General features: G+C 43.4%; 2 protein-coding genes and 1 long non-coding RNA gene across 7 annotated transcripts in view; 2 read left to right on the plus strand and 1 right to left on the minus strand.

Annotated features, from left to right (window-relative positions):
• LOC310704303 (small integral membrane protein 8-like) lies at positions 1-11,549 on the plus strand. Of its 4 annotated transcripts, XM_083497584.1 has the most exons (5): positions 3,330-4,339; positions 6,205-6,299; positions 8,856-8,963; positions 9,955-10,157; positions 11,015-11,549. In XM_083497584.1, exons 1-5 carry the CDS (start codon positions 4,192-4,194, stop codon positions 11,433-11,435), a joined length of 975 nt encoding a protein of 324 aa, XP_083353710.1. In that variant the 5' UTR covers positions 3,330-4,191; the 3' UTR covers positions 11,436-11,549. The 4 variants fall into 4 exon arrangements, with proteins under 4 accessions (XP_083353712.1, XP_083353711.1, XP_083353713.1 ...); XM_083497586.1 differs by lacking the exons at positions 3,330-4,339; positions 8,856-8,963; positions 9,955-10,157; positions 11,015-11,549 and adding exons at positions 1-162; positions 1,954-2,095; positions 3,135-3,323 and having other exon boundaries at positions 6,205-6,337; XM_083497585.1 differs by lacking the exons at positions 3,330-4,339; positions 8,856-8,963; positions 9,955-10,157; positions 11,015-11,549 and adding exons at positions 466-608; positions 1,954-2,095; positions 3,135-3,323 and having other exon boundaries at positions 6,205-6,337.
• On the minus strand, positions 11,153-13,639 carry LOC310704315. Its single transcript, XR_014524713.1, has 3 exons — positions 13,509-13,639; positions 11,389-11,512; positions 11,153-11,291 (listed from the first exon to the last, which is right to left on the minus strand). It is a non-coding gene; the product is annotated as an uncharacterized lncRNA (long non-coding RNA).
• The window catches only part of CFAP206 (cilia and flagella associated protein 206), a 19,419-nt gene continuing 8,352 nt past the window's right edge, over positions 13,508-24,574 (plus strand). Inside the window, exons 1-6 of one of the 2 annotated variants that reach the window (XM_083497550.1) lie at positions 13,508-13,639; positions 15,320-15,428; positions 17,211-17,294; positions 18,919-19,009; positions 19,760-19,948; positions 22,428-22,586. In XM_083497550.1, the coding sequence (XP_083353676.1) occupies positions 15,321-15,428; positions 17,211-17,294; positions 18,919-19,009; positions 19,760-19,948; positions 22,428-22,586 (631 nt within the window). In that variant the 5' untranslated portion in view covers positions 13,508-13,639; position 15,320. Of the gene's footprint in view, positions 13,640-13,728; positions 13,853-15,319; positions 15,429-17,210; positions 17,295-18,918; positions 19,010-19,759; positions 19,949-22,427; positions 22,587-24,574 lie in introns of those variants that run through there. The other variant, XM_083497551.1, reaches the window with a different exon arrangement.

The following is a 24,574-nucleotide window of genomic DNA, read 5'->3' on the forward strand; positions in this document are numbered from 1 at the left end:
TTGTGTAAAAGAGGAAGAAAAAGGGGAAGAAGAAAAAAAACCCAGCAGGTGTCGCTTCTTCTTACACCGGTTAAAGGCGCAGGAGGCCCGCTCTGGCGTTTGAAGCCAAAGACATTTTTGGAGCCCGCTTTACAGAGCGATCTTCAGCACGTTTACTCAGAAGTAAGTCCTGCTGCTTTCAACGGGTCGCCTCCTTAATTTCCTCCCGCCTTTTGCATGGTTGGCCGCATGATAAACTGCTAGATTATTGTCTAGGGTCCCAACTGCGGTGAAGACCGAAGCTTTCACAACTCCTGCAGTTTCTCTCCACCCTCCTCCATTCCCCTAATGCGGAAACAAAGCGGGGCGGTAATGGTGGTGGTGGGGGATGTTAACCCTTCCTCTAAAGCGGCCTGGTGCCTTCCAGACGTTTGGACTTCAACTCCCATCAGCCTCAGTCGCGGTCCAAAATGGCCGGCCTGACCGGGGGCTGATGGGAGTTGTAGTCAAAGACGTTGGGAGGACGCTGTTTAGAGGAGAGCGCTGGCTTAGGTTTCGGAGGCGAGCGAGAGAGCGAGCAGGAGATATCTTTCTCCTAGGCCGCCCCGTGTGAGGAGCAGATCCCGAAGGTGCGCCCCCCCCGCTCCCTTCTTTCCCTCAGGTCGCGGCTGCAGTATTGAATGCGGTGCCAGGTTGAGGGAAGTGTGGGGCTTGTGCTCTAGTTAACTGGCTTTGAGCTTGTGGGTCTGGAGTATCAAGAGGGTCGCGCGCACTCATGGTCTCAAGGTTGCCAGCCAGGAGGCGTAGTTGGGGTGGGTGAGAAGGGTGGGATTAGCTGAATAAATATTTGTGCAACTTGATGACCTACAGCTGGTTTCCCCCTCTTTTGTTATGCCTGTTCTGCAAAGTGTGTAACGAGCCACTTGTTTTCAGTGCCTAGAAAACTTGAGGTGAGTTATATATAAGTTTTGAAACTTCTGGTAGTGAAATGCCCACAGCGTGAGGGGTGAGATTATATTTGGTGGAAGATGTAAGGCCTGCTGCTGTTCACATTTACCTGGAAATAAACTGCTCTGGGTTCCGACGGATTTACTGCCAGGGGACGCAGGTGGCGCTGTCGGTTATACCACAGAGCCTAGGACTTGCCGATCAGAAGGTCGGCGGTTTGAATTTCCGCGACAGGGTGAGCTCCCGTTGCTCGGTCCCTGCTCCTGCCAACTAGCAGCTCGAAAGCACGTCAAAGTAGATAAACAGGTACCACTCCAGCGGGAAGGTAAATGGCGTTTCTGTGCGCTGCTCTGGTTTGCCAGAAGCGGCTTAGTCATGCTGGCCACATGACCCGGAAGCTGTATGCTGGCTTCCTCGGCCAATAAAGCGAGATGAGCGCCACAACCCCAGAGTTGGCCACGACTGGACCTAATGGTCAGGGGTCCCTTTACTTTAAAGTATGGATATGAACAGACTATGCAACATGTTCCTTCCTGCAGGCTGGAGCTGATGGGCTTGAAATACATATAAATAATATGCTTTCAAAGTGGTGGGGGAAACTCATTAACTGGCTAAACCAGGCATCCCCAAACTTGGCCCTCCAGATGTTTTGGGACTACAATTCCCATCACCCCGAATTACTGGTCCTGGTAGCTAGGGATGATGGGAGTTGTAGTCCCAAAACATCTGGAGGGCCGAGTTTGGGGGTGCCTGGGCTAAACACTCTGGCTGTAGTTATGGCAGGGTTTGTAGGAGTTGAAATGCATGTGCTGCTGCTATGGTTTATTTACACATATACTACCTGAGCCTAAGAGGAAAGGGTTCACAGCATAACACCCTAACAGATCTTGCTTCTCCCTCAGTCACAGCCTTGGGCTACAGCACGAAGCAAGCACAGAGCTGTATATTGTACATGTTACCTTTATACATGTTTTTAGAACAGAACCCCTAAGCGAGCACTTACCTAAACCAAACTGTTTTATGCAGCAGTAAGATGTCTTCAGCACCTCAGCCTCCAGATTTACAACATGAAGCACCCAAAGAGAAAGACTATCGAACTCCTGGATTCCGAAGTGTCCGAACTACCACCTTGTTCCGTGCTGTGAACCCAGAACTTTTTATTAAACCTGTAAGAAGCTTGTTAAGAAATAGCCATGATACGTGTGTGTGTGTGCATTATACAGTGGTACCTTGGGTTACATACGCTTCAGGTTACAGACTCCACTAACCCAGAAATAGTACCTCAGGTTAAGAACTTTGCTTCAGGATGAGAACAGAAATCGTGCCCTGGCGGTGCGGCGGCAGTGGGAGGCCCCATTAGCTAAAGTGGTGCTTCAGGTTAAGAACAATTTCAGGTTAAGAACAGACCTCTGGAATGAATTAAGTACTTAACCCGAGGTACCACTGTATTACATATTACATTTAATTATAGATTGGGCTTTTTTTATTATTCACAAGCAGCACTTGCTTTGATGGAAAGAAATGAAGCTGGTAACTAGCTAATCAAAGTGTGTGGCATATTTGGAGGTGGGGGGAAGCCAAACTATCTCCAGTGTGTTTTTTAATGTTCACAGAATGGGCAAATTGTTATTGTGTATGTACGTTCGTGATCTAATAACTAGCTACTGTCTACATTTAAGCATTTTATAAATACCGGTACATGTTTTTACTATGGAGTTGGGTAAACTTCATTAAATCTATGATGTAAAGTGGAGCTAAGTGCACCAAGATTTTGGTTGCAAAAGTTATGTAGATATACTTAAAAAGAGCAATGACTATCGGGCAAATGTTCTCCTGTGACAGTTTATTTATTAGATTTATATCCCACTATTTCATGGGTTCAGAGTTAACTATAGCAGTTTTTCCACATACAAAAACTTCATCCCCAAGTGTCATGCAATCAAAGTAATTAAAATGTCTGAGGGATAAAAGAAGTCAAATCAGTCTACATTTTTACTTTTTATATATGTTGAATTGTAATAGTAGTTAAACAGTTTGATTCTGTACGTTTCCATTCCCCATACTGAAAGCTGAACAAAAATGAAGAAGTAACTGAAAAGTTGATAGCCCCCACCCACCTGTACACATACAGATGTTTGTATATGAATTGGATTAAGTACAATATTTTGGATTTCAATACTAGTGTGTATTTTTTCTTATCTTCACAGAACAAACCAGTTATGGCTTTTGGGCTTGTAACGATTACTCTTTGTGTAGCCTACATTGGATACTTGCATGCACAACAAGAGAATAAAAAAGATCTTTATGAAGCTATTGACAGTGAGGGAAAGCGACATATGAAGCGGAAGACTTCTAAATGGGACTAAAGAAACACATGACTTGCACATGATCTGCGTGTAAGGTGACACAAAAAAGTGGTATATTTAGTTTTCTGATTTGTGACTTTTCAGGATTTTGTGTGGAAAGCCAGCATTTTTCTTGGCAATAATGGATGTTTCTTTTGAAATATAATGCCTTTTAATAACTAGGAAAAATGATATTGCCTGTACTGAATAAAAAGCCAGCATTATTAAGAAATGTAATATTTGTAACAACTGTTGCAGATATTCTAAGAATAAGCACCTCTCTCTCTCTCTCTCTCTCTCTCTCTCTCTCTCTCACACACACACACACACACACACACACACACGCACACACGCCTGTTCTGTGTGTGTGTATAGAATGCTACACCAACTTACAAAAATTTTAAGAGCAGAAAATCAGAAAAAGAACAATACATGATAATAAAAGCCATGCAATAAATAACCTATAGAATAGAGCCAATTAAACAGCAGCAAAAGCATAATAATCTGTCTTATTATCTGGAAAATAACCTAAGCCTTTATTAAATGCTTGACTATCCTGTGTAAACTACTTGGGAGAGCACACAAAACTTTTTAAAGTTATTTGTTTAAAGGATCTAAAATGCTTTTGTGAGCAAAGCTTACCCAGCCTAGCAACAGTTACTGGGTGAGAAGTTAGCCTATATTATGAGACCTCTCACAGCCACATGATAGGCAGAGCTCCTTAACACCAGGGCTGCAGCTGAAGCGGGTATCATCTTGCCATCAAATAATCTCACCAAACAATGGTGAAACCTTTCTCTCTCTCCCCCTAGCATGCACAGATTCTAAGAAGACAATTCAGTTTAGGCTATGAGAACTAAGATTTCGCTTCCTCATCTAGTCCTCACTTGTCATTGGAGGAAAAATCTTGACTGCAATCATGATTAGGAATCCAGATTTTGACACATTTGTTTGTTGTGCTGTTTGTTCAAAACTAATTCCACCACCTCCTAGACCAGAGACTTTTGAGCGGATTCGAGAATACAAGCCTTACAAAACTCGGTATTATACACACAGAGATATATTGGGTGAGTAGATAGTTACTTTATTTAATTTTAGATACTCACGCCTATCCACCAAAAAGCCAATATATCTGGTGCTCAGTTGTTTTCATGCAGACATTGATCACTCAGATACACTTAAGGTGTATCCACACATATTACAGTAATTACAGTTCCAGTAATTCCCATGTTAAACAGGATAAGAGTAAAATCTGGAGAAAATGCAGAAAGAAGGCCACAAACACAAGAGGGTAGAGACCTTAGTTAGGTAAAAATACTTCCGTCAGTTAAGGGAAGGGCTTTTAGCTTATAAAAAGATGTAAGTGTGTGAGAGACATGATGGAGAGTTTATGAAAGTTTAGGAAGAGTATAATAATTACTTGTCTCCCTGTCAACACAATCAATATAGTTGCATGACACTGGTTTGGGACAGACCAAAAGCAGTGCTTTATACAACGTCTAATGTACCTATGGGATTTACTGCTGTAGGACAGAGAGACTCTGATGGCCTCTAGAACTAACCTTCAAAAATTATTTGTTGTGAATGCATTTTTTCTTGATAAATATGTTAATGGATGAAAATTTGACCAGTCATTTGATTAGCTTGTCTTAAGATCCGTGGGCATGTTAGCAAGAGCCAGGACCCGCTGCCCTGTGTGGCGAATCACCAGGGCTACAGGGTTTGTAGCATTCCTAGACTCCCGAACTCTCCTGCCCATTAGCCACTGCTTTCCCCAGCTAACAGCTGTTCCTCGATTTGTGACCACAGATTACTGGTTCCTGGATCTTGCTTCCCAGTGGCCAAAACCCAGTCTCTGACAAAAGCCCAGTACCACTTGATGCAATGTTCATTCATCGCCCTATAGTGCCAGCTGCTGGAACTGCACCCTTACCACTGTGCTCCATGTTGTAGCTGCTCATGTAGGTGCCTGGTTGGTATGGTCTTCCTTTCTGCTTTTTGAAAAGGAAGAATGGGCATCTGCACTGTGGGGTGGGAATGCAGAGTGCTTGCTTCAACTGGGAAATCGCCTTGCTGGTGAGGGAGTGCTGCTGCTGCTGCATTAGCATAGAATGTAGGAAGCTGCCTTATACTGAGTCAGACCATTGGTCTGTCCTAGCTTAGCGCTGTCTATTGCAGCCCTCCAGTATATTAAACGAGTCTCTTCCAGCCCTATCTGGAGCTGTCGGAGATTGAACATGGGGCCTTCTGCATGCAGAGCAGATGCACTACCAGTCAGCTACAGAGATAAGCACAGCTGGATCCACCATAGTTACCGACACAGAATTTGTTTGTGCCTGTTGTGTGCCCTGTGGAATTCCTTGGGTTGTGCTACATGGTGCAGATTGTGGCTTGCTTTTTTAATGTGCAGGCCCAGAGAGCAGCTGAATCCCTCATGCCTACTACGTGTGAATCCTACAAAGGCGCTCCTGAATGGGGCCAATGCATGCCATCACTTCTAGGTGTAAGCCTGATGTTAGTGCTTGCTTGTGTTCTGATGTAGCTCACTCGGTAGAGCATGGGACTCTTAATCTCAGGGTCGTTGGTTCGAGCCCCACATTGGGGGAAAAGATGCTTGCATTGCAGGAGTTGGACTGGATGACCCTAGTGGTCCCTTCCAGCTCTACAATTCTATAATTCTGAGCAGTCAAATCTGCTAGCAAGTTGATCTGGGTAATCATTTTTTATATACTGAAATCAACCCAAGTCATTAATGATGGGGGTGCACCAGCCTTCAGGAAATTATACATGGTTGAATAATATTAAATAAAAATACCTTAAATCTTAAAGCGTCTATCTTAAATGTTCAAGCAAAGGAACAGATGGCATGCGTAGTTTATGTATAACCTGTAGTGTTATGTTCCCCAATTGTGTGTTTTTTTGGCATACGTAGATTTGGGAGCTGACATTAAGCAAGCAGAGGCAGATAGAAGAGAAGCAGAAGTACAACAACGAATTGAAAAAGTGCAAGCTAGACTATTGCTTCAGGTACAACTGTTCTGCTGTCATCGCATTATCCAATCTGTTGCACTGGGGCCTTTCTGTGAATATTTACTGATGTATAATGCAGGCAGCAAATTTTACAGAAATATGTGATATATTGGGTGGGGAACCTGTGACTCTCCAGAGGCTGAGGGGCTCCAGCTCCCATCAGCCCTGGACAGCATAGCCAATGGACTCGGGGATGATGTGAATTGCAGCCCAACAGTATGGGCTATAACTTGCCTAACCTTGCTATATATGATTACATGAGTTTTATAGGTTTTACAATGTTTTGCTTTTAGTGTTTATTTTGTAATCCACCCTTCCAAGACTATATTCTTCAGTGTGGGATATAAATATTTATTTACTTAATAAAATAATTGAATAAAAATACCATTGTATGGATCAGTTCTGTATTTATTTTTCTGATGTGTTAATTTGGGGATCTAACTCACCAGTGTTATGGATCAGGGTTCAGATTTGTTCATTAGCAACCAAGTATGGCAGGGAATAAAGCATAAGCCAGTGCCAAAGATCACAGACTCAATATTATAATTAAACCAAATCAATTGATTTATCAGTACTACAGTGTTTTATTTAAGGCATGTTATTATCTTCATGTAGAAGATAATGATATTTTGAAATTAGAGCAACTTAAAGATAGAGCAAATTAAAGCAATGTAATACAGAAATATAGTACCTTTAGAAAATAAATTTTACAAATGACATAGGAATAGCATAATAATTACATTGACAAAACAATGAATCAGTGTCTTCTTCCTGCCCTTCTCATTGGAACCTAGAATTTCTAAGTTTTGCAGCGTATTAGCATTTTGGAATAAAGTTCATGGTTACCCAGCCAGCGTTGTGAGCTAAGATCTTGTGACCTTCAAAAGCAGAGTTAGATAAACTGCAGGCAGAGAGAGGGGGGGGATTCTTTGAACTGAGCATCTGGACTGCGAGGATGGAATTTCCCACTTTATATCAATTTCATTACTCTATCTTGGAGTAGGGAGAGGGAGTGAAACTGCAACCCTTGCCTCTTCATCAGCTCTTCACTTAGGACAGGGATGGGGAACCTGTGGCCCTCCAGATGTTGGACTACAACTGCTGGGGCTGATGGGAGTTGGAGTCCAAAACATCTGAGGGGCCACAAGTTCTCCATTCCTGGCGTAGGGCTTGTGCGCCATTGACACATCCCAGGATTTGCTTTCCAAAACAGTTCAGTGTTCTGATCCTACATTTGTTTAGGCATTGTGGCTCGTTGTCTTTAAGTTCCATTACATTGATGGTATGGTGTTTCCTTCTAATCTTCTCATCCAGGATGCCGAGGTCTCCCATAGGCGGCAAAGAAACATGGCATAAAGTTCCAAGCCGCCTTTGTATAGTGTCACAGAAGCAAACTTTTCATCCCTTTAGTGCATTGTGGCTGCTCTCCTGTGTGCTTGACATTGGTTCTGCTGGTGCCGCAGGGTCCTGAGTAACACAATCTACATGCAACACTGAGGCAAAAGCTATGAAATAACCATTAAATTACTCCTGGGGAAACTACTGCCACCAGCCATGTAGAAACAGCAGCATCTGTCTTTTCATGGCAGCAATTGGGAATTTGTGGCCTTCCAGATATTGCTCTCTTCCCTGACCATTTGTCCAATGGCTCTTGTGCCAGCTCACCACCTTTCCGAGAAAGCTCTGTTTAGGGGTTTTCCCCTGGCTAATGCGAATTCTTCTGGTGCCACTTCTGCCTGCCCATTTGGAAAAAAAGTTTTGGATTGTTCTGCCAACATGTTTCTGGGCTGTACCACTTTCAGACTGCAGGTGGGCATGTGCACAGTTGAATGGTTTGCTGTAGAAATAAAATCCCTGCACACAAGTTTGGTGTAAAAAAACAAACCCACAACCCTTCACATAGAAAACCTAGACATTTGATGAGGCCCAAACCCTTCTCCCTGCTACTTCTCTGTACAGTGGTACCTTGGTTTACGAACTTAATCCATTCCGGAAGTCCGTTCTTAAACCGAAACCATTCTTAAACTGAGGTGCACTTTCCCTAATGAGGCCTCCCACCACCAGTGCCCTTCCAACATTCGGATACTGTTCTTAGACCGAGGTAAAGTTCTCAAACCGGGACACTATTTCCGGTTTTGCGGAGTTTGTAAACCGAATCGTTCTTAAACCGGACTGTTCTTAAACCGAGGTACCACTGTACAGGGAACTTACTTTGTATGGAAGAACAGACAGTTGTGTAAGCTGCCACCTTTAGTCTGGAGTGGTAAAGCTCAAACATAGGCATATCCTCTATTCTGCTGCTTATGAGAACTACTGCTGTGCTGCTGCGTTAAAAAAGAAAATTAATGGGGAAATAATAAATATAGGGTGATATCCAACTAAGTCATAGAGCAGACCCATTTAAATTAAGGGACTTGTTGCTTAAGGTCATTGATATTAATGGGTCTGCTTTGACTATGACTTAGTTGGATATCACCCAGAGCGATCTAGCTGATGTGCAGCATCAGAATGTCCTCGGCACAGTTTTCTTCATGGCTATGCCTTGTTTTGTAGGCTGCAACAGAAAGAGAGGATGCTGTGGAAGATGCCCTCAATCGTGCAGCTGCTCTACACCAGCAAGATATTGAAGCCCTTAAAGAGAAAGACGAAAAAGCATTACAAGTCAGTAGTCGTTTTATTTTTGTTTGCAACATGTCAAGAGACAATGCCTTGCATTCGGAGTTGTGTGGGGACGTATTCCCACCAATTGACACCCCCACGTCTGGATCCCTCTACAGTATGTCCCGCACCATTCCCAAAGCCGCCCCCCCCCCAAGTTCTCGGGGAAGGGAGTATGGGGCTGCAGAGGGAAGGGTGGAAGAAGCGGATAAAGTCCCACTCCATGAATTGAAATCTGCTTTGTTTATGAATGAAATTTTGGGTCCAAACCTACATAAACATGCAGAAGCTGCATGTGGCACAATTTCTCTTGTAACAAGTAGGTGGATGGGGGGGGGGTTGTTCTTGAAAACTCAACTGAATTAAAAAAAACACCACCACAAATGAAAATCTAGGGTGTCAAGGTAAAGATTCAGCTGAAACCTCACTGACATGCAATGAGGGTTTGTTTGTTTTTTTAGATGGGAGCAGTGCTTTTTTTGTAGGGGGACACCTGGGGACACATACCCTTAAACATTTTGTGAATCTAAGTTTGGCCTCATTGAGGGGCAGTATTTCAATATGAGTAGGGAAATGAGACTATCCCTTAACATTTTTTTAGAAAATAAAGTACTGGATGGGAGAGTTCAAAACTGATTCATTACTGGCATTTTGACATCCTTTCTAGTCTGTGTCTCATTCTATTTCTAAACATAAGAGCTGGCTGTAAAACTTTTTTTTAGAACTACATTTATCTATTTATTTAAACTGTAAAAGGGCATTTCATTTTTCATAAATATATAAAACTTAAGCGGTCAATGCACTGGTGAGACAGCCACCAGAAAGATAACCTCAGTAAGCTATGTGGCTGAAGCATTTGAACTTGCATTTTCTACATCCAAAGTGGTTTAAAAAGCATGGTGCATTCTTTCTAGGCTCGTCTTGTTTAAAAGAGGGATGAAGCAGCCTAATCCCTCCCTTCCTACTCTAATTTGTTTTTCTAACACTGCTGCAGGAGGCTGTGAAGAACACAAGGATAGAAATGCTCCATCACCTGGAACTGGAACTGAAAAGAGAATCGGAAGCTGCTGAGCAGAGGATGACACACAAACTTCAACGACTCATGCTGGAGCTCGCGATGGAGAAGTCGAAAGCCATTGCTGAAGCTAGACAGGAAGAGAGGAACAAGATATCTGGAATGCTTGACAAGCAAAACAAGTACTTGGCTTAACAACCCCATTTCATATTTTAAAGCAGGGATGGGGAAACCACTGGACTACATCACCCATCATCCCTGATAGTTGACCATGCTGGTTGGGGATGATGGGATAATGAGTTCAATGCCACCTGGAGGGACTTGGGCTTCCCATCCCTGTTGAATATAAGGGGATGGGTTTAAGAGAGCTGCACCTGACCTTGTTTGCATCCAGATATCTGCAAATATAGTACTTTCCACCACCAGTGTTCCTCCAACTAATCTGCAGGAGCTGGATGTGCAGTGGGTGCTTTCAAAAGTGGGATTGGTTTGCTAATGGGTCACTGAGATATTGCAAATGGGACATGGGCAGCAGTAAATCTGGATTAAATTGATGGGTATTTTGATGCCAATAGCATTGTGTGGATGTAGCTTGTGGTTAGTGAGGAGAGCACTTAAGCACAAGCCGAGGTTCAGGTGACGTGCTAAATCAACTCTTAGCTTTTTAAAAGAGCCTCTTTTAGGTTGGGCTCCTCCTGGAAGCCTGCATGTTGATACAGCCCTGGTAAGCCATTGTTGGGCTTACTGTGATTTGCAAACAAGGCTGATGTGATCAGTGGAGTTAACTCCCTGTTATGTGTACTGTTGGATAGTACCAGATTTAATAGAATCTGATAGTAAAGATGGGCAGGGTGGGGGTTAGGTCTTCAGAAGTTTTGCTATCTGGTTTCCACCTACAGATTTAGTCCAGTTTATTGGAAGGCATTTTGCTTTGCCTCCAGCTGAAAGAAATGTGCAGTTCACACAAGACTGGCTTTCAAATTGCCAGTAATGAAAAATTATGTTGAAGTTATCATATGATCTTTTCTCACCCCTCCAGGAAGTTTTTGGAACAATTCCGGAAAGCTGGAGAGATTGCCAACGAAATTTATCAGAAGAACCTGCAGCAGTTGTCCGTGGAGAAAAAATATGAAATGGAAATGGCCTTTAAAATCTCCCAGAAAGAGTTTCAGGAAGAAACTGAGAAACTCATCAAAGACGCAGAAAATCTCCGTGAGGCTCAGTTGGAAGAGGTGTCACACGAGGTGAGCAGGAAAAATGGCGAGATCCTGACTCTTAGCCAGCAACTGGAAAGCATGACAGACTGGAAAGATAGCCTGGAAGCAGAAATATTAGAAACAAGAGAAGCATTTCAGAAATACATTAACCTCACATTTCCACAACTTGCACCAGGGCAAGCAGACTTTATCTTACCATTCAGAAAAGTATCTCAGTTTGTTGACTCTGGTGTAGAAACGTAAGCTGAATGACAACCAGGAAGGAGTTCTGCCTGTTTGCTGCAGCCATCCAGTCTTGCTGTAGAGGAGTTGCTTAACTGCTGGGGAAGGAGAAATAAATCCATCTTCTCTCACTAAGGTTTAACTGTGTGCCTGTGTCTATATTTCCCTTGGATAACTCATGAACTCCCCTGTGACTCAGACTGTGAAGCTGTGCTCTTTGAGGGGTGGATGGAGAATCTTGCTTCTGTATACTAAAAGAGAGCTGCTTCTGAAAAAGTTAGGGAGCACGGATGTCTCAATTTGAGCCCTGAAACTAGCAAGCGTGCCTCTGGACATGTGCAGAGAGCCTATCCCACCTTGCCACTGGGTTAACTGTAAGCTGCCTCCATACATATTTTATTGTAATCAAGACAGCTGGGTTTTTGGAGACATGGTGTGCAATGATTGACAAGACACAGGTGCAAAATAAATAGCTCATAAATACATAAATAAATCTTAGGATGTTCACACCATTTAGGCTCCATAGCTGGACAAATAGTCTTGTCAAGTTCAAAACATTAAACAGGCAGCTTCCAACGAAGCCGTTCAAGTCTGTACCATCATATTTTATTTGAAGATGATATACTGCCATCTCAAGAAGGGTGGCTTCTAACAACTGCAAGCCCCAGCACCTTAAAAAATAATGAAAGGGGATGGAGGAGCTAGCAAATTGCTCCTGATTTACTGCAACACATTCTAAGGCTATGTGTACCTATCATAAAGGTGGCAAAGCTGTGGACTTCCAGCTGTTGCTGGACTACAACTCCCATCACCTATAAGCTCATTGGTCTTGCTGGCCGGTGCTAATGGGAATTGGAACACAATCAGATATAGGTGTGCCCTATTAAAGTGCATGGAAGTGTTGAGGAACAACAAATCAATCACCCCCATGACTTAGGAAAGTGATGTGGAAATGCAGTGAAAGATGCAGAATAATGACTGATGGACACAAAATGAAAGCTCTATAAGCTCAATAAAGAGCAGACACTGTATAATCTCTGCATCAGCGAGGCTGGGGGGTGGGGTCTTGTCACCTGACAGTCCAGGACCTACATACACACTGCCCAGGCTTGCACATCAAGAGTTCACTGCTGTGCTGCTAATGCAGCAAAAACATGGGAGATCACGGTTACCAGCCTCTACAGCAACAGCAGTGCTGTGATTCTCCAACAGTTTGACTTCACCCCACAAGGTGTACCCCATTGTCTTTTAAGAGACGGATGCCAACAATGTTGTCCTGTGCGATTGTCAAAAGGATCAAGCAGACTGCATTAATTAGCTTGCAAATAGTGTTCCCTTGCTCAGGGGATTCACTTTGGGAAAGTCCTCCCATAGGCAGCATGCCGAAAACAGTTCTCACAATATCGTGTGGCCTAACAGTAACCAGTGTGTCCAACACAGTAGTTCCACAATAGAGGCTATTAAGAGGTGTGCAGAAAACAGCTTCCAAATGCCTCTTAGGTGCATTTGGGAAGTCACAATCTCTTGAGTTTTGTGTGTTTTAAAACCAAGCACATAGCTGCTAGGACGAGATGCTGCTTTAAAGAACATTTATCCGGCTGCGTTTCCAGCAAGAGCAACAAAGAATGACAGGCTGGCGACGCATCCTCCAGCAGGGTGGGACGTGTGCTTGGAGACCCCTGTGGGCTATTACGATTTGCACCGTGTCCTGTGGGATGCAACCATAGGCATTGCCAGGGGGGACTGGGGCAGCTGCCCCCCATCAAGTAAAACAGTAGAAATACTTAACTAACTGACCAATCACGTCGGCCCTGCTCCCCCTCAAATGTCCTGCCTCCCCTAACCAAGTCCTGCCCCTCACCAAAAAAAACCCCTAGCTATGCCCATGGATGCAACGGGTGTGTGTATGTGAGAAACAGGGGAGGACAGTGGGGTAGGCAAGCGTGGGGACAATAAGCTCCGCGGCGGGGAGGCAGGAGCTCACAGAGGTCGAGAGATGGATTAAGTTTCCTAGCAAATACGTGCGCGCCCATTCCGAAGATCGCTGAGCCTGACCTGAGACTGCGCCGCCTCCGGCCTTCTAGCTCCGCCTACCTCCGAGGCCCCGTAGGTCTCCATGGAGACGCTGCTCCTCCGCGGAAACACGACGCGGGCGCTTCTTCCCTTTCAGGGGCCGAGAGAAGGAGGCTCCGAGGGCCCCGCGTGAGGCGGGAGGGGAGAAGCAGGTAAATCTCCGTGCTCGTCTTGGGGGGGGGGGGGGAGAGACTATTGTTATTTACAGATCCGGGAGGGGGGGGGAGTTTTACTGGAGCCAGGTGAGCGGGGTGGCAGATCACATACTGTTAAATTCCTTCAAGAGGGTCGCCAGTATCCCCTTCCTCCATCTGCCCAGGACTCTGGTGCTTTTCCTTGCTATAGAGAACAAAGAAATTACACAGGTGAAGTTTCCCCACTGCTGCACTTCGGGGGGGGGGGAGTATTAAACACCTGTTGAATTTCTTCATGTCTGCCGCACAGCTGAGGGGCAAAGGAATCCCACCAAGCGGGAGGAGAAAGGGGGGAATAGAGCACTGTTTATACCAGAAATAATAATAATAATAATAATAATAATAATAATAATAATAATAATAATAATAATAATAAAATTTGTATACCGCCCTATATCTGCAGGTCTTAGGGCAGTTACAACGTAAAATCACAAAATAGATAACAAAAACAGCCCAATAAACCCACACCCTTCCCCAACATTTAAAAAGGGCATGGGCTGTAATTAACTCTGGGAGCTCAAATAATGTAATGTGGAGCCCAAGGACAGGACACAGCCAGGCAACTCTGCCACGAGTGCCAACATTTTTCTTGTAGCTGTGCAGTATTTTGGCTTAAATTGCCTGTTGTTGCTTCAGTTTTCTGTACACTGCTTAGATATATTTTAATCCATTAAGCAGCATAATCAAAATCAAATGGTAGCTGTGTAAAAAACACAGCCCATGACAGAAAAGGGCATACACAGCTTGGGAGTCAGGAATTCTCACTCTTGTCACTGATAGTACAGTGGTGGGGAACCTCAGACCCATGTACCAAACATGGCCCACTAGGCCATTTTTAGGAAGTCATACCCACACATCCCACACCTGATACCATGCATGACATCCGATATGGTGTGGGTAAAGATGGGACTCCAAAGGAACCATCAGGAGCCAATGTTCCCGGCTGTTCCTTGGATCCAGCAAGGCACGCTCCCATCCACCCATCTTGTTTACATAATCTGATCTTTATTATTATTAATCACATAAACATCAATATCCATAATAATGAATAAATCATAGTAAATATTAAGATATACATATACACAGCAAATAAGGTGTGTGCGTGTATATATATATACACACACACACAATCTAGCTCTTAATTATAAGTTTAAGAAAAAAGGTGGAAGAGTGGAATAAGAACATGTAGAACACAAAAGTAATTAGAATTTCATCTCATAAAATCAGGATTATCTATTTTATTACATCAACTTGAACAAAGGTGTTTTTCCCCCCAAAAGGCAACTGATAAAGTTAAATGCTATAGCTAGTTCACATGAACAAGGCCTGATACATTTTAGAAATACATAAACTGAAGCCTTCCATGGCTTGAGGCATGCTTGAAAAGAGTGTCAAGCATGACTCCCTTTCTCTCAAAAATGCACAATTTCAAATCTCAATTAAGATACAGGTATGTATAATCCCTAACTAAAGTATTATACAATATTGTTTCTTTATGCAGAAGTAGGCAGCTTCTTGAAAACTTAAAAGATTGAGGAAGTTTTAATTGCATGTGCAATCACAATACTGTCAGTTATTCTGTGAAAAAAATTACCATGTGTTGTAACAACATGAGCCCTTCATATCTTGATAATGCAGAATGACTCACTCTCAAGCTGAAAGTGTCATAAAGAATATCATCCGTGAAATAGGACAAGAATGTGCCATGAAAGGTCAAACCGTATCAGAAACTCTGGTGGCATTCATGGTAAGTGCAAAATACACAGTTTGTTAATGTGCTTTATTTAAAAGCTCTTCTTTCTAGCTGTGTTAGAAACTGAAATATGAAAGCTAGGAGCTAAATGGCACCTTAAACATAGGTTATGGGTGCCGGTGTTATGTACTGAAGTTCTCACCCTGGGCCAGCAGGGGGATACTGTAGATAGTTATGCAAATGAAGGATCGAAAAGTGACATTCAGTGATTGGATAGTTTTTGAAAATGGCAACAGTTGCATTGTTCTGGAACTCTATATAAGCAGGCTGACTGAGCTCCTCAGCCTAGTTCTGTTCTGGTATCTGAATAAAGAAGAGCTGTTTAAAGAATCGCTGTGTCGTCTGACATGTTCGCCCACAACTTAACAGCCACAACCGAATGTCTAGGCGCGCTTTTTTAAACAACAAGAGTACCAAGCTGAAAATGAATGAACTGCAGCTAAACCTATCAGTTTACCTGACGCTGCATTAATCTCGTGGAAATCGAGGTGAGGGGAATTTCTCCTCTTAGGCCCTCAGTGCCAGCAGTGGCAGTTTTAATCTGAAATCTTAGACGCGGTACTGTGCCCAGAGCTCAGAAACTGCTCATGCGAATGAAATTCCCTGTTCCAAAATGCGCCTAGAACAATGGGAGTCTCAAACGCTGCTTTCTAGTCATGTTAACATGTCACTCCTGTGGCATTAAAATAATGTTAAAGGAACAGAACATCACAAAACATGATTGTCTTGGGGCTAAAATGCAAGTACAGTGGTACCTCGGGTTACATACACTTCAGGTTACATACGCTTCAGGTTACAGACTCCACTAACCCAGAAATAGTACCTCGGGTTAAGAACTTTACCTAAGGATGAGAACAGAAATCGTGCTCCGGCGGTGCGGAGGCCCCATTAGCTAAAGTGGTGCTTCAGGTTAAGAACAGACCTCCAGAACAAATCAAGTTCTTAACCTGAGGTACCACTGTAACACAAGAGTTATGCAGGCAACCCTTGGAACTCTAGAACCCATGGACAACTAAGGAAGCTGAACGTTGAAAGGTTCAGGACACACAAAAGAAGATGCTTTTTCACGCAGCACATAGTTAAACTGAGGAACTCACTTCCAAATGAAGCAGTGATGACCACCAACCTGGATGGTTTGAGAAGAGTATTCATGACTTTCAGTGGCTACTAGCCGCAATAGCAGTGCTCTACCTCCACTTGCAGACTGGGAAAGACTCATTGCTTCTTGTGCTTTCCACAGTAGTACACCTACTCTAGCATTTTGCTTCTTGAGCTGGGCAGGTAATGATGACATTTGTACTTACTTCCCCAAATGCTGGGAATGAGGCCCCTATATTTCTTCTCTGGAGCTCACAACCACACTTCTCCAAGCAATGTTTAAAAGGAGGCTAGAACTGAGAGCAGAATAAAACCTCATACTGGGTTGCTTCTATCCAGTGCCACCATAATGGCTGTACTTTTGGGGCTCTGCTCTATATTTTATTTAATAGAATGATAAATTAACCACTCAACCATTTCTTGCATATTTAAAAATCATTTTTAGTTCCCATTGATTTTGATAAAATTTCCAAGTAAGTATGCTTGCTAGGACCAGGAAGTTAGTCCTCATGCCTATTAAATTAAACTGGGAAATGACATTTAGTGGGGAAACCTTGAGCAGTTGGGACATTTAATTTGTTTTATTCTGCGGTTGTATTTGGCAGTAATATATATTTAAGAGCACAAGATAAATATTTAACTGGAAGCCTGGTGTTTTTTGTTTCTTTTTACTTATAGGTGAAAGCTGTTGTGTTGGATCCAAGGAATGGATTTAATGTGGACAGGACCCTTACAAAGGCTGATGTGCAAAAACTTATTAAGGTAATTTTGTGAATCTAAACATTTGTTTAACTATTTTTATACTGATTTCAATGAACTTACTAAGACTTACCAACAAATTAAAGCAGTCTCTCAAGCAACTCATGAAGTCTGTGGGAATTAAGCAGCCTAACTCTACTCAGGATTACAGCCTAAATTTTTGTTTTGTGTATAGTGTTTACCAAATTAACAAAAAGCTACGTTTCAGACCACAAAATCATTTAAGGCCTATTCTTTTAGAGCCATCTAAAGCCACATATCACTCGGTGATAAACCTTTGACTGCTGTCCATTTTCTCATTATACATTGGAATCTCCCCCAACTGCTTCTCCAAACTTGTACAATTGGATCATAATTTTGTACACCCAGTTGATGAACACAAAATATAACGTTTGATTTAAATGTAATGAAAATTTGACGAGCAGATGACACTTAATGAATTCAGCCATAATAAGTAGAATTTAAAATATGCCTCACATAAATGGCTTTAGAAGCACAGCTACATACATATATCATTGCTTCAAACTCTGATACATGCCCTTTTGAGGTGTGTAGGACACCTTAAAGATGAAAATGCTTTGTTCTAAAGAAAGCCTCCTGTGTGTGATTTTGAGGTTGTTAGATATGTTAGATTTTAAGAAGGTGGTTAGACTAGTTTATTGCCACTAGTGAACTAGTATTCCAAGCAACAAATCTCTCTGTGTGTCTGCAGCCTAGTATTATGCACCAGCAGGCTGCATGCAGTGGTATATGAGACTGCTTGTGGAGAAGGGATTATTGGTGTCAAGGCTGAGGGCTGCATATTTGCTGCTTTAGAGTGTGTGGAGCTGCTTGCCTCCTCTCTGTGATGAGAATGAGTAGCTTCATGAAGCTATGTGCACTTCAGAGTTCCTGCAGCCCCCTGGAAGCAGGCAATAGCAAAAAATCTAATCCGTATTATTCAACTCTAGGCAGCAGTCCACTTATTATGCTATTTAAGGTAAAGGTAAAGGGACCCCTGACCATTAGGTCCAGTCGTGACCAACTCTGGGGTTGCGACGCTCATCTCGCTTTATTGGCCGAGGGAGCCGGCGTACAGCTTCCAGGTCATGTGGCCAGCATGACTAAGCCGCTTCTGGTGAACCAGAGCAGCGCACGGAAACGCCGTTTACCTTCCCGCCGGAGTGGTACCTATTTATCTACTTGCACTTTGACGTGCTTTCGAACTGCTAGGTTGGCAGGAGCAGGGATCAAGCAACGGGAGGTCACCCCGTTGCGGGGATTTGAACCGCCGACCTTCTGATCGGCAAGTCTTAGGCTCTGTGGTTTAACCCACAGCGCCATCCGCGTCCCATTATGCTATTTAGGAACAAGTAAATTACAAAAACTGAACATTTTGTGTCTTTAAGCTACAGTATGGCAACACAACATTTTGTTCTTGCAGTGGTGCTTCTCAGCCCCTTAATCTGTTTTCTCAAGTAATGTTTAAGCAAAGGGCTCCTTGTTTTGTAAATCTATTAAACTGATGGATTCTGTTTCACGTGTATAAATTCTGTAGCATGGTGTTTCTGGGTGCCCAACAGTAATATTATTTTAATAATTAGTTAAGGGGCTTGAAATAACTTACATCAACATTTTCTCTTTTTAGCTTTCCATTGAAAGACTGCTTGACACAAGCAATCCATCCCTGGACACTATTAAGATGCAAGTTTATTTTGATATGAACTATATCAGTCGAGGTAATCATTGTGTGGAATAATTTAATGTGAATATGGTGATAGTACAATCCTAGGCATGTTTACTCAGAAGTCACACTGTGTTCAAGAGGACTTGCTGTCTAGTAAATTTACATGGGATCGCAACCACAATGCATCTATTCTTGCTACATGTGAAAACTTATAGTACTGTAATACAATGGAACAGCAAATCCAATAATATGTGAACATGCTAAGAGATGCAGTCTATAAGGAGGTTATAAATTAAATTGCCTCTTTAAAAAATATTCAACATTTACCTAACATTAGAATAGTTAATATTTATTGTGCATTTAAAATCCTGGAAGTGCATTTATGGTTTTTCAAAAGTTATATCCTGTACCAAATAAATGGAACCGATACATTCCACTGTCTCAATTTACCACAACTGAGTTTGTGCAATTATGTTACATAGTGCAGTCCTATGTGTGATTACTTTTATGTAAACCTCAGTATGTTCACTAGATAATGCCCTGGGATGGCAGCCCTCAGAATGAGAAGAGCATGGGAGAATTTAAGCATGTGAAATATGGGCATTTTCAACTAGCTAAGTTGAAAGTCTGTTGATGCCTATGCACGTCTTTTGGCTTCTCTGTGCCTTGGGGTTACAACTGAAGTGTAACTGAAGAACTATCAAGTCTAGTGAAATCTGCATCACTATGTGGTCTGCTGAAGCATGCAAGTGGCACCAGTGATATAACTTGCTTTTGTATCATCCTCTGTGTTTCCTTTTAGTTGAGTTAATCAAGGAACAGCATCGTGTTTTGGATTCTCGCCTTGCTCCAGTGGGCAGAGAAATTACAGATAGCCGTGCTCGTACCAGAGAGGAATTGGAAAGTGTTTATCGAAAAATTGTCAGCTATGTCCTGCTGCGCTCTGGCCTTGGATCCCCTACAGACATCAAGGTCATTAGAGAGGCAACTGGTTGGTAACCGTTTCAGATATATGCCGTGAAGAGTTTTGCCAATATGCACTTTATGGTGGTAGTCATTGCATAGGAACTGAGCAACAATCGGTGGCTAGTTGGGGGACTATCTTTTTACTTTCTTTTGTTTTGAAGTATTTGTATGCTGCCTTTGTGCCTCAGTATGTACCTGTGGCAGTTCACAGCAAATCTAGAATCAATCCAGAATATGTATAAAGTGGTGCCTCGCAAGACGAAATTAATTCGTTCCGCAAGTTTTTTCTTCTTGCGAGTTTTTCGTCTTGCGATGCACGGTTTCCCATAGGAATGCATTGAAAATCAATTAATGCGTTCCTATGGAAACCGCCTTCAGACCAGGTCCGGGGACAGTCTGTCCCCCGACCTCTTCTGAAGGCTGGGGGGGGGGGGACACAAGGGCTTTTCTTCCCACCCCCAGCATTTTAAAAAACCCCGGGACAGCGGAGGACTTCTCCGCTGTCCGGGGCGATCTTAAAATGCTGGCGGGCGGCATTTTAAAATCGCCCGGGACAGCGGAGGACTTCTCCGCTGTCTGGGGCGATGTAAAAGCCCCTGGGAAGGCAGGCAGGGGGGACAAAGACTTTTGCCCCCCGCCCGCCTTCAGAAGAGGTCCTGGACCTCTTCTGAAGGCGGGCGGGGGGCGAAAGTCTTTGCTCCCCACCGCCTGCCTTCCAAAGCCGTCTAGGACAGCGGAGAAACGCGCTGCCTTTCTCCGCTCTCCCGGGAAGGCAGGCAGGGGGGAGCAAAGACTTTCGCCCCCCGCCCACCTTCAGAAGAGGTCCAGGACCTCTTCTGAAGGCGGGCGGGGGGGCGAAAGTCTTCGCTCCCCCCCCGCCTGCCTTCAAAAGCCGTCCGCGATAGCGGGAAGCGCTTCCATGCTATCCCGGACTGCTTTTAAAATGCTGGCGGTGGGGAGCAAAGCCTTTCGGCCCCTGCCGGCCTTCCTGGACCTCTTCTGAAGGCCGGAGGGGGGGAAGGCTTTGCTCCCCACCACCAGCATTTAAAAGAGGTCCCCGGAGATTTCTCTATGGGCTTTCTTCTTGCGAAGCAAGCCCATAGGGAAATTCGTCTTGCGAAGCGCCTCCAAAACAGAAAACCCTTTCGTCTTGCGGGTTTTCCGTCTTGCGAGGCATTCGTCTTGCGAGGTACCACTGTACCTCCCTGGTAAAAAAAATCAAAGAAAACACTCAAAAGCACATATACAAATATCTGCTCCGGATAGCAAAACCAGGCTGAGAATAGAACATAATCTGAGAGCCAGAAAAAGACACTTCACATATCCAACAGGCCAAATGCAAGCAACCATCCAACCCTTTCCTGAAGCTATGGAGATCTTCTGAAGCAGCATTCAACACAGCATGAAGGGATGCAGCGAGGAGGACACAGCCCCTGTGCTGTGTATTAACCGAGTCACAAGTGTTGTGTCAAGAGAGCAGTGGTGGTGTTCTTGGCACTTGACAACTGCCCAAACTGGCCATTCACCATTCACCTCCTTACTCACTGTGGCCTTCCATTCAAACTAATTGCTGATAAGGGCATTATCCTATTCTGCATACAAGATTCTATACCTGAGATTCTAGGTAGTTCATGCAGAACTTGTAGTCTGGTGGTCTGCTTTAATGCCTTGCACAACTCCATACTTCCCTCCAAGCCTCCGCCTCCCTGATGATATTCCTTGACCACTTACTCTTGCATGTCATTCATCTCCATCCTAATCCCTCCTTACACTCTTCAGGTCCTTAAGCCCCTCAGTCCCCAAGTCCAAATTATTCAGATTCTTACCTCTTGGAAGGAGAATTAGTGCGCAGAATTAGCAAATGTCTCCCAATGGCCTTATTCACTGACATTTATACTGGGGGCGGGAAAGTGTGCCAAAAGTCTCTAAATTCTGTAGAGGCTCTTGACACCCTATTATTTTTTTTTGAGAGAGAGAGGGGTGGGGCAATTTAACACATGTAGCTTTGTCCATAAGGATTTCAGTTTATGTTGAGTGTTATTGATTATCCTCTTCAGCATTTTATAGCTCTTTAGCATTTTATAGCTCTTAGTAAGTTAAAATACTTTATACTTAACTATGTCCAGGGGAGGAGGGCATGCAAAGGAGGCTGCAACAGGAATAAAAAGATTGGGAAATTCCCATTCCACAAGCAGAACATTTACAGTTCTTAGGATTCAAGCCATGATCTCCAGCATAGTGGGATCTCAAATGTGAATAAGTATCTTACTATACTAGGGGTATTTCCATGGAAAATCCAGTAAGATACACCCACACCAGTTACCTGTTGGTGATACCTAAATGATTGATTTGCAAAATGAAGCCCCGACTGGGAGCAACCCAATGTGAACAAATTGTGGTCTCGTCCAAATAACTTCTAGTGCTCACCTTTCTGTTTTATTTGATGTTACAGCTGTTGTCTGCCTTTTTTTTGTATGACATTTTCCACATTTAATATTTTACAGCTGCCCTGCAGAGTGTCTTCCCTCAAACAGAACTTGCTGCTTTCCTCTCCCTTTCGAAGAAGGAGAAAGAGAGGCAGTTGAAGGAGCTCACCATGATTGTCACAGGAATTCGGTTATTCAACAAGGAGTGTGGGAAGGGAGGAGAAGGCATTGATGAGTGTAGGTATATACTTGTTGTTTAGTCATGTCCGACTCTTCATGACCCCATGGACCAGAGCATGCCAGGCACTTCTGTCTTCCACTGCCTCCCGCAGTTTGGTCAAACTCACACTGGTAGCTTCGAGAACACTATCCAACCATCTCGTCCTCTGAGTTTCCCAACTTTCCCTCCATCTTTCCCAACATCAGGGTCTTTTCCAGGGAGTCTTCTCTTCTCATGAGGTGGCCAAAGTATTGCAGCCTCAGCTTCACGATCTGTCCTTCCAGTGAGCACTCAGGGCTGATTTCCTTAAGAATGGAGAGGTTTGATCTTCTTGCAGTCCATGGGACTCTGAAGAGTCTCCTCCAGCACCATAATTCAAAAGCATCAATTCTTCGGCGATCAGCCTTCTTTATGGTCCAGTATGGACCATAAAGTATGGTATATACTAGTAGGTGCTAAACTTGATGATGTCTGTATTAGCCATTTAAGCCACTTTCAAATGTGCAGAAATGCTCAGTGCTGACTGATCACCAATTTTGTAAGTAGTCCCATCTGAATTGCTTCATGCAAATACTGCATTTAAGTTGATCTTCCAAATGAGATGTGATAACATGCTGTTCAGCTGCAGGTTAACTTTATTGAATATCTTCAAAATTGATAATCTGTACTGTATTATCTATTAAAAATTCTGTTAAATTGGCTTGTTGTAAAGCCTTTCATAGGATTTTTATATATTTATATAAAATAGAAAGCCATGTTAGCCCCCTGAGAGAAAAAAGAAATGTTTTTTAGTCTCACCATGAGACTAACTTTAAATAAGTTTCGTATTAGAAAAATAGTGTGAGCTTTCATAGGTGACAAAATACTACTTCAGATGCTTATTTTTGGAACTAGGAGAAGACAGGTTGTAGCCTACCTTGATTTCAGCAAGGCATTCGACAAGGTGCCCCATGATATTCTTGTAAAGAAGCTGGTAAAATGCAGTCTTGACTATGCTACCACTCAGTGGATTTGTAACTGGCTGACTGACCGAACCCAAAGGGTGCTCATCAATGGTTCCTTTTCATCCTGGAGAAGAATGACTAGTGGGGTGCCACAGGGTTCTGTCCTGGGCCCGGTCTTATTCAACATCTTTATCAACGACTTGGATGATGGACTCAAGGGCATCCTGATCAAATTTGCAGATGACACCAAACTGGGAGGGGTGGCTAACACCCCAGAGGACAGGATCACACTTCAAAACGACCTTGACAGATTAGAGAACTGGGCCAAAACAAACAAGATGAACTTTAACAGGGAGAAATGTAAAGTATTGCACTTGGGCAAAAAAAAAAATGAGAGGCACAAATACAAGATGGGTAACACCTGGCTTGAGAGCAGTACATGTGAAAGGGATCTAGGAGTCTTGGTTGACCACAAACTTGACATGAGCCAACAGTGTGACGCGGCAGCTAAAAAAGCCAACGCAATTCTGGGCTGCATCAATAGGAGTATAGCATCTAGATCAAGGGAAGTAATAGTGCCACTGTATTCTGCTCTGGTCAGACCTCACCTGGAGTACTGTGTCCAGTTCTGGGCACCACAGTTCAAGAAGGACACTGCCAAACTGGAACGTGTCCAGAGGAGGGCAACCAAAATGGTCAAAGGCCTGGAAACGATGCCTTATGAGGAACAGCTAAGGGAGCTGGGCATGCTTAGCCTGGAGAAGAGGAGGTTAAGGGGTGATATGATAGCCATGTTCAAATATATAAAAGGATGTCATATAGAGGAGGGAGAAAGGTTGTTTTCTGCTGCTCCAGAGAAGCGGACACGGAGCAATGGATCCAAACTACAAGAAAGAAGATTCCACCTAAACATTAGGAAGAACTTCCTGACAGTAAGAGCTGTTCGACAGTGGAATTTGCTGCCAAGGAGTGTGGTGGAGTCTTCTTCTTTGGAGGTCTTTAAGCAGAGGCTTGACAACCATATGTCAGGAGTGCTCTGATGGTGTTTCCTGCTTGGCAGG

Source organism: Podarcis liolepis (assembly GCF_965112155.1).
Source record: "Podarcis liolepis genome assembly, chromosome: 3".
Lineage (NCBI taxonomy): Eukaryota > Metazoa > Chordata > Lepidosauria > Squamata > Lacertidae > Podarcis > Podarcis liolepis.

What these genes read in the sequence shown, in the direction of transcription:
- LOC310704303 (XM_083497584.1), top strand. Translation starts at nt 4,192, where the DNA reads ATGATTAGGAATCCAGATTTTGACACATTTGTTTGTTGTGCTGTTTGT. An exon ending in TACACACAGAGATATATTGG is followed by an intron (nt 4,340 to 6,204) that starts GTGAGTAGATAG and finishes TGGCATACGTAG; the next exon opens with ATTTGGGAGCTGACATTAAG. An exon ending in ATGCTTGACAAGCAAAACAA is followed by an intron (nt 10,158 to 11,014) that starts GTACTTGGCTTA and finishes TCACCCCTCCAG; the next exon opens with GAAGTTTTTGGAACAATTCC.